General features: G+C 37.3%; 1 protein-coding gene across 1 annotated transcript in view; it reads right to left on the bottom strand.

Annotated features, from left to right (window-relative positions):
* The window catches only part of DCAF4 (DDB1 and CUL4 associated factor 4), a 693,896-nt gene that overhangs the window by 92,725 nt on the left and 587,092 nt on the right, over positions 1–14,079 (bottom strand). Inside the window, exon 12 of the mRNA XM_044074668.1 lies at positions 5,635–5,811. Within this exon, the coding sequence (XP_043930603.1) occupies positions 5,635–5,811 (177 nt within the window). The remainder of the gene's footprint in view (positions 1–5,634; positions 5,812–14,079) is intronic.

Genomic DNA, 14,079 nt, shown 5'->3' with positions numbered 1-14,079 from the left:
CATGGATAAGCTCAAGTGCATTGTCCTGTTTGACCAGCCTTGAGGTATATTTATTTTTGGTGCAAGACACTTCCACCTTTAGTCCCTGTCTGTGTAGTAGCTGGTCTAAATGTGTGGAAGACATTATAGCCTTGCACTGCTGGTGTGCTCTCAGTGGCTTTAAACCATGTCTCAGTGGCCTCACAGATGCCAGGATTTTCTAGGGTGAGAACAGCTTGTAGGGAGTGGAGATTTTTGTTTAGATCCCTAGCATTGAGCAGTAAAACCTTTAGACTTTCTTGTTTTTTATTTGATATGTTGGAAGTACTTTCAGTGTGGCACTTATAAAAGGCACTATAGGGAAAGGCAATGTTTTACAAACATTTTGAAAGCCTAGAAGGGAGAGGTGCAGACCATCCTTGGCAAATCAGTGTGGTCTGTTGTTTATCTCTTCCCATTATCACAAATATTTCAACCCTTAGAATGACACCAGAAGGTAAGTCAATTATTGAAGCCTGTCATCTTCTGTTCATATTATGGCATAAGGTAAAAGGCAGCTTAATGCTTGGCTCATACCAGCCTGGCAGACATATTCCGAGAGCTCCATAATGTCTCTCTTCATATAGTTCTAACAACATTTTCTCTCTTTCTGAAGATAACACATACACTCTGACAATATATGCTATTTTATGTATCATAAATTAATGTATTAAATTGTTTCTTTTGTAATATTAACTTAAATGATCTTCTCAAAGCTGCTATGTCTTTACTTCTACCAAATATATATTCCCATTGTTTTTTTACCATTTCTTTTTTGCCAGACTTCACCCGTAATACCTGCACTTCTGTCTGCAAAAAATATACATATCCTATTTTCAAACTGTTTCCTAATCACTTACTCTTTCTTTAACTTAACTAACTCTGCACTTTCTAACTGTAGATGCACTGCTTGTTTTACCTCCTTAATGCATCCTTTTTTAATAATCACAACTAAAAGATCAAGATAAGACACTAAAGAACCTCTTCCACAATTTCCCATCCATCTAGCTGATGGTAAACATTTACTGCAGTTCTCAGAAAAGGTCCTGCTCATTCCTGAAACCCCAATTCAGTGAGTTTACCTCTTTGCTAGATGAGTGTGACCTTGGAAGATGTCTAATAATAGCTGGGGTGAAGGTGTCAGAAGTCCACAAACATTTCTAAAGGTATCTGCAGGGTCAAATTCGATGAAATTGGATTTTGAAGAGTTTGCCAGTGAAATCTTGAAACAAATCACAATTTTTAATGGCTGTATTTTTTAACAGCATAAAGACTACCTTATTCATATGGCAGCTCAAATGAACCCATTTTTCTATCTTAATTATTGCTCCTACCCATTCATTATTCGAACATTTTATCCACGAGCCTTCATAAAATAACTTCAACACATTTATTATCTTCTGTGTCACAATACCTTTCCAATATTTTTCAAAGCTTACTCATGACAGACACTATCAAAGGCTTTGGCCACATCAAAAGATATCAGTTTATCATCTTTTTGATCCTTTATTATAGCACAGTATCAGTAACTTTTTTATTATAATTAATTATTTTGCCTACAAGTATTACCAAAATGCCATCATCCATTATATATTTCATTGTAATAAATTTCTTTTGCAATATTTCCATGAATACCTTATATTCAGTATATTACACAAAGTAATAGTGCTCTATTTTTTTTATCTTTTATCTCCTTTTCCATGTAAAATATATTACTCCTATGCAGATTTTTGTTCTTTTCTTTTTGTCCTCTTATAAAATTACTACCTTTTCCAGTGCCCAAAGGAGAAGACTTGTTATGGAGTCATGACATTTGTCAACTCCATCAACAAATTATACAAAATGTTCATGTTTATGGGTGTTTGCCAGAAGTGTAGCTAGACTGGTGCAAAGGGAGTAGCTGTCCTGGGTGCAAAGTGATAGGGGGGTACGACTGGCAGAAGGCAATCAGTTTTCAGTGCAATACCTGCATTTGAATGCCGATATTATTGCATTTGCAGCAAAGCACTTTACTGCTTTGTGTGTGGTAGACATAAAATGTAGTAAGCAGCTTGCCGCAATTTAAACAAACAGACCAGCTTTTTTTCAGTTGAAACTGTTTAGCACTCTGTGTGCATTAAATGTAAACTATAGCAAGCAGTTTCCTATGGTTTAAAAAGACAGAAGAGCTATTTTTCTTTTTTTTGCTGCTCAGCTTACCATTGACAAGGGGTGTAAGATAAGGGGATGTCCCTGAGCGCCATAACTGGTAGTTACACCTGTAGTGTTTGTAATTGCTATTTCTACATTCACACGTTTATCCTGTCATGAGTCAGGCCTCAATGCTGAAAATGCATAACACACAGACTATTACATAAACAATAAATTATCAAAGATATGCATTAAAATTACAGTAATTTTTAAAAATATTTTTGGAAGGTCTGCCTGACCATAATGCTTTTCTTGGCATACTTTCTGGCCTACTTATCTATCATCTGGTGCATCATTTGAGGGTCCCTCTCAAGTCCTGCCTGTCATGAGGTCATTGAGTCTCTCATCACTCTTATAAGACTGACCTTTGAACTTTCCCGTCACTATTCTTGCTCCCATGTAATGCAAGTGCAAAAGCTGTGGCTTCTATCTGTAGGATCCTGCCTCAGTGACCATCTCAAGCCCCAGAGTACTGGTGGTATAGCACAGACCCCACAGAATTTTCTCCAAAAGAAAAGAGGTCAGAAGGCCATCAGCCACCTCATCTTTTCTACTACTTCCATTCCCAACCAGCTGCATACCTCTCAACTGTCCAGATTTTAGCAGAATGTCCAGATTTTTGTCTCCTATTTTTGGCCTTTTCCTCATAAATCTTTCATTCTCTGGCAAATCATTGCCATGTTATTGAAGAGTGAAGTCAAAAAACAGTGACAAACATTTGAGTTTCAGATTTCATTCTCTTCTGAAAATTCAAGCTAATGCAAAAATTGTTATTCTATCAACTTTCTAAGTTTGCAAGAGCAATATTTAAAAATTGTCACCATTTTCGGGCCTTTGCCCCCTATTATTTATTGGTTCATAGATTCATAGATTAGTACTAGGCTAACTGCCCTTGTGGGCCATTTTAAGCATAGCAAAATATTCATCTTCAATCAGTGAAGTTGTTTCTCGTGGTGAGAATCAAACCTTGCAACTTGTAGATGGGAGGCAAACACTTTAACCACTGAGCCACCGGCTTTGTCCAGATTTCTTGCTCTAAGAGGTTGAGTGGTATGACCAGCTGTACTGATGCTGAACAGTCTTTCTTAAAATCACATCATAGGTAACAACCAGAAGTTGAGGCTGCCTGTATGCCAGGTACCACTGATTCTGCAAATGTCTGTTATACTGATTTTGTAACTCTAGGTCAGCACAGAGCAACTGTCACTGTTATAAAAAAAAACGAAAAAACAAAACAGAAGAGCTTCAAGTTGCTTTAGTTTTATAACAGTTAAATTAGTTAATAATTAGGTAGCAAAAGTTAATAACGAGAAGTTGAAGCACAAAGCAGGCAGAAAAAGATGCTCTCTGAGAATTAAATGATGTGTAGAAAGGGTTATTAAGCAGACTTAGTAGGGAATGTTACAGGTTATGGCGTCTTAATTTCTACAATGTGCACACCCCTGCAAGTATGACAGTGCAAGGCTGAAGCAATTGTAACATCCAAAAGGAAGCCAGCACTTGGTGGTGTGAGTAAAACAGCATTTCCTTTATTCAAATAAAAGCAAGACAGACCGGTTTCAGCGTGAAAACCTTAGCCTTCCTCAGTGTAAAAGAGACTTGCACAAAGACATTATTTTATATGCAAAAATCCAACAAACACAGAATCCAATTGGCTGATCATAATTTTCCATTAAGTCCAGGTGGAAATAATCCACCCTGTCTAATTATCCATTTACTCTCCTTATTATTTAATATTGTATGCCAGCCAATTACATTATTCCTTCTTCCCTGAATCATATCAATAACAGTGAACTTAAAAGTGGCAGATGGATGTGTCAAAACATGTTTGTATAAAGCATTGGTAACCCTTCGATGTTTAATATCTCTCAGGTGTTGACTGATCCTATGCTTTAGAGGTCTGGATGTTTGGCCAACATAGAAGGCAAAACAGGAGCAAGTGGCAAGATATACCACACAATCCGATGAGCAATTGGCAAAAGAACAAATGCCTGGCATGGGTCTGTTGGTATCAGAGGTACTAAACAGGTCACCTTGAAGAGAGAGGCTATTACTGGTTGTTATCCATGTGGCCATTGTGTGCACTGTAACAGGATCTACCAAATTAAAAGTTTTAGCAGTCGCAATACATCTAAGGTATATGACATTTGTTTTTTTTTGCCAATTTCTCATCGGATTGGGTGGTATATCTTGCCACTTGCTCCTGTTTTGCCTTCTATGTTGGCCAAATATCCAGACCTCTAAAGCATAGGATCAGTCAACACTTGAGCGATATTAAACATAGAAGGGTTACCAATGCTTTATACAAACATGTTTTGACACATCCATCTGCCACTTTTAAGTTCACTGTTATTGATATGATTCAGGGAAGAAGGAATAATGTAATTGGCTGGCATACAATATTAAATAATAAGGAGAGTAAATGGATAATTAGACTGGGTGGATTATTTCCATCTGGACTTAATGGACAACTATGATCAGCCAATTGGATTCTGTGTTTGTTGGATTTTTGCATATAAAATAATGTCTTTGTGCAAGTCTCTTTTACACTGAGGAAGGCTAAGGTTTTCACGCTGAAACCGGTCTATCTTGCTATTATTTGAATACAGGAAATGCTGTTTTACTCACACCACCAAGTGCTGGCTTCTTTTTGGATGTTATGGCTTCTTAAGGAACCGGCATTATTACTTTCTTCAAACTCAAATGACCCCCATCATAAACACAGAAAAGAGACTGAAAGATAAATAAAAATCTAGAAGCAAGGGTGTAGTCTGCTATATACCTGTCCTATACCACATAAGCAATGGCACACAATACTTTGAAGGTATCACATTACAAAATATATGGGCATACAAGTCAGATCTTCAAATGTTATAACTTACAAATCAGTTAGCGTAAAATTTGGGCAAATAACTCAGCAGAAAAACAGATGGACTTCCCTTTGGAGATTAACAAAGGAATGTTGTACATAACTTGCAGCATCATTATATTTACTGGAAATAAAGAATGGGGCACAGCCGAGACAACCAAAAAGGCAAGAGTCTAAAGTGGCATTTGTTCACTGTAGCAGTTCGGGCAAGAAAAAAATTATCTCTGACTTTGTACAAATGTTGTTCTGTTTCAGAGTGCTACATGGTGTCTCATTTTCTCTGGTAGATGTGGTACTGAACAGACTTCACCGAGGGATTTATACAAGGACAGCATTTCTGCAGCTCATTGTTTTTAGTACAACCTAATATGTATGCACAAGTTGGGACTATTTTTTTTGCATCGGCATAACTACTCAGTGCACTGTGCTCAAGGATTTACACAGTGAAACAGTTTACCATACTGTAACCTCACTGTACCTAAACGTGAGTTGGGTTTATATAACCCCTATGTTAGTGTTAATAACGACAGTAACACAGAACACAAGCCTTCACTTACTTTGCCTGCCATATCTCCTGCCAACAAGTAATTTTCATCCCTGAGGATCTGCAATGAGGTGATGGCAGAATCTTGAAAGAAGGAGGACCTCTTATAGTTTGACCCTCTCTGACTTCGCTGTCTGATATCAATTTTGAAAATCTCACCAGAACGACAACCATTATACAGCACTGGTGCCTGTAAAGCAGAAATGACAAAATGTTAAAGTACAGACACTTCAAGCTACAAATGTTCAACTAACAACCTTAAAACTGACAGCGGCATTTTCTTTTGCCATGGCTTTGTCATGGAGGCAGCTTTATATGTGGTATGATGCAAAACATTACTTAAATTAATATTTTATTAACTCCTTTGTAGTAAAAGTTCTCCAACAAGGCCTCCACGTCTTGGAAAACACCCATCCTCTTGGAACCATCAACTCTTCAAGACAGTGGCAGATTCAATAAAGTGTACACTAAGTGTACATGATATGTATTCACTAAATTTCTTAGCACATTTTTTGTGCTTTCTAGTCACTCAGAAAGATTACATTAAGTGTACACGTAGTCTACACTTTGTGGTAACCTTTATGAGTCCCTGTCAATATTTAAAGCTGCAAGAATATCAGCAGGAAAACTAAAATTAGGAGGAAGAAGGTGTGAGTTATGTCTGTGTTCTGTTCACTCAGAATAGTGTACACTTAATGCAGGCATTATTGAATCTGGCCCATAGTTTATGCACATATTTGGCCTATAAGCAATCTGAACACATCAGACCTCATGAAATTAGTGCCAGAATAATTCTTCCATACTTTGGGTTATATACTCCCTTCAGTCATTGGAAGATGATAACATGCTGGCACTGTGTAAACTGTATGAAACCCTTGCAAATAAGTTCCAGTTTTGGATGGTGCCCACATCTGTACAGTCACTCAGTGACCCAGGTGTCAGCGTTACACTTCCAAATCTGACCTCCCTCTCTAAAGCACATTCCCCTCACTGGCACTTAATCCCCTTCCCATAACTAATACTTGATATAATACGCTCATTCGAATTTCCAGCACTGTGGATAGTTATCCTTCTTATGTGCTAATGAGTTAGGAACACTACAGATATACAGAAAAGAAAGACAGCAAACATCTTAGTGTCATTCATACCTGTTTGTTAACAAGAGTAATCCAGTCTTGTCTCCATTTCCTTCGGCAGACACTACTGCATCATCTCAATGATTTTATCCTACTTTATTACAAATATCTCGGTAGTTGTGTTACTTATGCTTACTATTTAATCTACTCTAACACTGCCGTTTCTCTGAAAAAGGTCTCTCATATCTTTTATGCAGCCAGGGCCAGTGTCAGCATTTTGGGGGTCAAAGCAAATATCAAGTTGGGGGCTCCCCTCTGCACTTCCAGTCTACATATCACCCTGTCACTGCCACCCCTTCTAAGCAACCTTTTTGTTCATGCTGCGAAGTTTTAGATGTAGTATGCACACACTGACCTGTAGCTACAATGCGCTTACATTAGAACAGGCCTGTGGACCACATTATGTTGGCCTAACTCACAAAGGGACATTCACAATTACTGACATTTAGTTGCAACAATAATTCATTACAATGACTCTATATACAGGTCTGAACTTAGATGAAATGGTGCCCTAGGCACGGCCTATTCTTTCAGCACCCCCCCAACACACACACACACACAGACACACAGACACACAGACACACAGACACACAGACACACACACACACACACACACACACACACACCCCCCAGTCCTCCCCTCTGTTTTTTCCTACCTTGGGCTCCCCATACCACACACATTACTTGTTTCCTTTTATCACATTTAGCCTTACTCATCAGCTTTTTTAAGAAGCTATAATGACCATGTGTGCACACCTCTAAGGTTTGACTGTGATGAAAATGAAAGAAATCACAATACAACCCCCCCACACACACACACACACATATCTGAGCAGGGCTGGTTTTAGAATGAGTGGGTTAACAGCTTTATCATTACAGGGTCATATTACAGCCCTGTTCAGGTTAAAGAGCATAATCAGAAAATTAATATATTTTTTTTCTCTCTCTTGTATCCATTTATACAGTCTGAGGAGTGGGGACACCACCAGACTCCTATATGACTCCTATATGATTTCTGTGTCTGAATGTTCCGTGATATATTTTATGCCTTACTTTTGAAATACAATTACTTGTTAGCTGCATTTTTACTGATACCCAGAAGAAGGATAATGTATTTGTCCTGGCATTATTAGGTGAACAGATAAAAATCAGCAATATTACACACACACACAGACACAGACACACACACACACACACATTTTCTACTTATTTCACCAAATAGTAATACACTGTGAACACTGGTGCTGTCACACTAGACAGGCAACAGTCCTCAGACAGCAGCAGGAGTAAGCCACTTGTTACTTCACTGCAGAGTAATGCTTAGCTGTCACTGTCCCTGATTTCACAGACTTTCCCTGATTTTGTTTATAATTTTGCTTTGTCCATCATAAAAAGTTTGATTTGCTGGTAAATCATTCAGGATTACAGTCAGTCAATAAATCCAGACATCACTGTTTTATACTTTTTATTGTCCAAAAAAGGCATGGTGATGCAAAATACGTTTCATCACTTGTTTACGTCTTCTCATCAGTTTTAGGCATCTTGATGTCCTGCATGAAGCTTGATAATGTCTTTAACCAATTTCTTCTTCTTTCATCCTGTTTTATATATAGCTTCTTGTAAAACTCTATGAATATTTCTTCCTTTTCTTACTCAGTTTCAATATCTCTGATTTCCCTACCTTTCTCCCCAGTTTTTGGTGTCTTAATCTTTAATCTATATATATCAGTAATTTAGACATTTTCTCAAAATATAATTGCTTTATTGCGAGTAGTTTTCTTTCTACTGTCTTGCAAGTGTTCAAGAAATTTATTTCTAGTTCTTTTAAGTCATTACCCTTCATCCTTGCTGCTACACTCAAGTTTATTTGTTAAAGTTCTTTTATTCCTTTTTTAACACCTTTACTGAATTATCACTTGTGACATAGGCAAATGTAAATTTATATAAATGTAATCAAACTGTACTAACAAGTTCACATTAACAAACATTATACTTCACATATATTGCTATAAATCATATAACCTAAGCAACATTACATAAATTATTCAATTCCTGACCTTTTCTTTAAGCAAGAAACATCTTTATTAAACCATCACTTATGACATAGGCAATCATACATTTATATAAATGAAAACAAACCACAACATCACAATCCTAGCTTTAAGCACTTTACATCACAAACCATAATGACCCGCTCCCAGTTGCAAACATTATACATCACTTATAATCTACCCAATCATTTTCAGTCAAATATTACATAGCTCATTTAAGTCCTGCTTTCTTTTAAACCTCATTCCTCCCCTGTATGTACTGTTCCCACGATTCCCACTTTTTTCCTATGTAGTTTGTTCCTACCCTTTTCTAAAGATCTAGAGTCCAGTTGTTTTATCTTTGTTACTATATTCACTACTTCTAATATAGTTGGTTTAAACTTTGAAGTTCTTTTATTCTTCTTATTCTATACTTATTGAACCTTACATTGTTAACATACCTCTCAACCATACTGAATTCCTCAGTAAATACTGGTTTTGACGGCAAAATATTGGGGTGCCACAAATTCCCAAGTGGCCCCTTTAATTCCCGAATTTCCCATATTTTTTTTCAAAAATTTTTTTTTGACGAATTTGTTGCTGACGTCATCATGTGCAAGGCATGCGCAACAATGTCAGCTTCACGAGACAGATTGCCAGCCTGTAGGAATTTGGCTGAGGGCTCAAGGGGGTGTGTACTCTCTCTGTTTACCTTTTTCCATAGGTAACATGGTTACAGGTAGTGAGTATGGAGATCACAGTCAATGAACAAAGTGGTGGAGTGGATGACTACTCTCTCATCTCGAGTAGGCAGCTGTTTTTTGTTTTAAATTAATTAGAGCAATAGCCGAGTCCTGACCCATTTGTTACTACTTGATTTAAGTATAGCAGTTGAGCTGCATAGTCGGACAGGTCTAAGTCTTCTCTTGAATTTCTCTTCTTAATCAGGCAGTGCACACTGCAGAGAAGAAACAAAAAAAAATATCTTGACTACCAGACTGTACTAGTTCTTCCCCCGGCTCCTCCAGGTAAGGAAAATAAAGTAAAAAAAAAAATGCCAGCGACTGCTGCACTACTAGTCATAATAATCATCATTCATCAGTACGTAAAGGAGCTCACACTAGTCTACTCTACTCTAGTCTAATTTGTTTAACATGTGACAAGCAAGACGCAACTGTTTTAGAGGAAACAAACATTTCTTTTCATTTAAGCAGTGCTGGTGTGGTGCATGCAGCAAGTTCTCAGAAGTAGTAAGGACAGGCTTGCAGCTTGGGGAAAGCATAATTATGTACCTATGTACCATAATTATGGCTGAGGTACCACGTGCAGTCCCTTCACAGTGGGAAGGCTGAGGAAAAATGTATGTTTTTATTTATTTTAGAAATTAAAAGTACATGTTTCTAACAATAAAGAGTGAAACATCATTTTCAGCTGTAAAGAAAGCCTAGTTTTATTTACTTTTGGAATAACAGTGGCCAGTTTAACACTAGCACTTGTTAATTTCGGAGTCTGAAGAAGCTGCAATGGAATATTACATCACTCCACTTCACAAAATGTTTGGCACTGTATTTGAATAGTACTGAAAAATATATGCAACTGGTTTATGTTGAGGGACTGAATTTCTGGTTGGCTTGTAGCCTGCCATAACTAAGTAAGGAAATTTTCTCATGCCATGTTCGCTTCTTGTGGTGGTGCATTAGTGGCACTTACTATACTGTTTGTTTTAGCTTTCATATTCTTTCAAGGGGGCAGTTCTGTGGTGCAAAAGTACTTGTTCTTGCCTTGGTTATGTAGTTCATTTCTTCGTGAGGTATCATTCTGTACAGTCTTCATGTCTTTGTATCTATGTAGGTTTTCATTAGGTATTGCAGTTTCCTCCAATTTAAAAAAAAATGTGCAAGAGGTAAATTAATGATCCTCCTCAATTTTACATAGGGGGTTGTGCGCACACGGGTGCATGCATGTGCATGTGTGTGTGTGTGTGTGGTGTAAGACTGTGTGTGTATCCTTTAATGGGTTGGTATTCCATTGAGGATTATTTCTTTGTCTTAAACAATCCAGCTCAGGTGCATTACTGTATGTATATAATAAACAGTTTGTCATAATAAAAGTATATGAATTCCTTTCAGAGTCACTGTGTCATCACAGCTTCTGCAGTGTCTTTGTGTACAATTCATTTAACAAACTGCTCCTGTGCTTAGCAACACTTTCTAAGGTACAAACACATACCACACACCATAGCAATACTCACAATGCAAAAGTTTTATAAAACATTCTCCATTAGTCTGCATAATACAGACCTAATATGAATTTGCTCCTTTAAGACAATTTTTAGTAAATATTTCACTTGCCTAACACTCACACATCACACATTGACAAGGAATGATTTAGGATTTATTTATTCATTCTGATTTTTTTTTTGTGGGTCAGTCTCAAAATATCAGTCACTGTACAGTGTGTAAACAAGTCTTGTAGCACTCCCTGGCAACTCTATCAGTGTGAATTATATCCGCTTATGCTAAATATTTATTGTACACCTTTGTAATCTTTATGTTTAACATGAACTACTTTTTTTTATATTTCCTATTTAGTTTGCATTCACAAAGTGAACATTTTGCAGGAGTTACTTACAAGGAGGAGTTCAGTATGGAAGAGTATGGAACTTTTCTTAATACAATACAGGCATTTCAGGAAGTTCCTGAGCTGTTTTAGAATGGCTTTAACATGTTTTCCCTCAAGTATTTAGGAATAAAGGAAACACTTGTTCAAAGTTTGGTACAAGTTCAAATATTAATAAAAATAAAACATCATTCTGTTTATTTTGTGTTTCATGAACATATTTTGTCTGTTCTTCAGTTTGCATTTAAAAAGTTGGCATCCCACAATTCCACTGGAGTAGGTTACATAATTATGTATGCACATTTTATTTTAATCAGCATACAGATTTTTGGCCAGTTGCACCTATTTTTCATGGGCCTTTGTCCAGATTTTTCGTGATTCCAGGTTGAAAGGTATGATTGTTGTCCTACCTTCTTTTCTCCCGGTCTGTTACTCTTCCCCTAAAACCAGTCTTCAGCTCTTCCCAAACCCTCCCTAGGCATAACTCTCAACCGTAACAAACTCCTTGGCATTTACCAGTTTTGAGGGCAAAATAATGTGGTGCCACGGATTTATGAGTGGCCCCTTCAATTCCTGATTTTTTTTTAAACAATTTTAAGTAATGGTGTCATCACGCATCACCAACGTGCAGGGGCATGTGTGAAGACGGTGCTCGACTTGAATCTGAAGTGAGAAGAACTCACCCTAAGCAAAAGTAGCTATCCGCAGGAAAATTAACCACCATGTTGCAACTACACTAACATAAGTAAAGAAAGGATCTTACTTAAGCCAGGTGAAGTTAACAGAGCTTTAGATGCCGGTAGCTCTGTCAAAACTGTAGAACTTTAATTTTATTAGAGCTGGACTGCTGGATGGAAAAGAATCTGAGGCTCAAGCAATTCGATACTTGGTAACCAAAGGTAAACATGTTGCAGTTGTATCTGTCCTGATGATTATTTATTGGCAATGCATGCCATCATGTGTAGCGTTCTTGTATTTTATTCTTCACTGTTATGATGATGAATGATGTGTGGCTTTGTAAATTGCATAAGCAAAATGTAAATACTTTGCAGGAAAAATCAAAAAAGTTGGCATTCTGCAGAACTTTGCAAAAATAATATATTTCATTTCCAGTATGAAGCGAGACCAGTAATTACAGCAGTGGAAGTAAAAGAGGAAGAGGGTGGAACAGCTGCTAGAATCTGAGTTTTATTATTTTTTTCTTTGCTCCACACTGAAAGTAAGTGACACTAGAAAAACTTTTTGGCATTTTTTCTTTGCAACAGAAGTTTATCTTGCACAAAGTTGTTGCTAGGGGATAAACTATTTCTAATAATTTTCAGTGTTGTAGAGTATGTGATAGGACTGCCAATAACCTAAAACATTTGCAATTTACCTGGCTGGCAAGAATATGCTTTTTTCTGTTTAATGTAAATTGGTACACAAAACCATACAGTAAACTGATGTGATTTATAATAGTATATTTATTTTTAAAGTACTTTGCCACTATGCCCAATCCTTTGCTTTGGTTGGTGTCATGATGGTGGACTGTTTCCAGTTTTTTTTGCATGTTTTGCCTTTTATTTTGTGTAGCTTGTGGTGCATTTTGTAACTCGAACAGTGTGCTTTCAAGTAACTATTTTACCGTTATATTAAAATATGCAGTTTTAAAACTGAGTATTTTAAATCAGCCAATCACGACCCTTTGCTTCCACACTAAGGTGGATATAAAATTGGCATAGACTACATATAGAAATTTCTGTTTAAGAGAGCATAGTGCTAGTGGTACATTAGAGGGCTTGAATGAAAATGTCAGTTATGAACCTGCTGTTGCTACTGAGCCTGGCCTTGATGGGTCTATATTACATCACTGAACTCACAGGAGTTCGAACACTGTAATATCAAACCATAAAGTTCGAAACCCAAGAAGTCCGAAAACACAGAACAGCGATTTTTTTCCCACGGAAAAAAATCACTGTTCTGGTACAAAAAAACACTTACACTTTAAACTTGAACTAATGTGAGGGGGCTTTTGCCCCCCGCACCTCCCTACTTAAATATATCAACTCTGAGATCGCACCACAGTGGAGGAAATGTCAAAGCCCTGAAAACGGCCCACCGATTTTTTTTTTCCCTGGGGAAAAAAAACGGTGTGTCGTGGCTTTGCTATTTTCATATTTCGAACATTTGGGTTCGATATTACAATGTTCGGACTCCTGTGAGTTCGACATTGTAATATAGACCCGGCCTTGACACCAAGCCAACAAGCTCGTGGGGAGTTGGTACTGTGGCTACAGGAATGACTAAGTGAACTGCTTACTCGGAGGGAAGGCAAACTTTCTACGCTCTCTCCTTTCAAGTCTGGCATCATGCTGATAGTGCTGTAACTTTGACCAGTAGGGGGAAAAGTTTCTCTCAAACTCAATGGGGGAGCAGGATTGTTTATCAGTAAGAATGATATTTTTCTCAGTCATAACACCATGTTCCCCAATGGTCCACTGTAGTTACAACAAATATGTTGTGCACTTATTTCCTTATAAAATGAATTTCTTGTCTCTGGAGTAGAGAATCAGATGTAATAATAGTTTTAAACCATAATAAGCTACTCGGTGTTTGTTTACGGAATACAGAAATACAGACCATGAGACGTTTCTGTTATTACTAGCAATGACCAATGAGGAAATTTGTCTTTTG

The sequence above is a fragment of the Protopterus annectens genome, chromosome 6.part0, assembly GCF_019279795.1.
Source record: "Protopterus annectens isolate FY-2018-M chromosome 6.part0, PAN1.0, whole genome shotgun sequence".
Taxonomy (NCBI): domain Eukaryota; kingdom Metazoa; phylum Chordata; order Ceratodontiformes; family Protopteridae; genus Protopterus; species Protopterus annectens.
The sequence above is the reverse complement of the archived record's forward strand: the minus strand, read 5'-3'. Positions and strand labels throughout refer to the sequence as shown.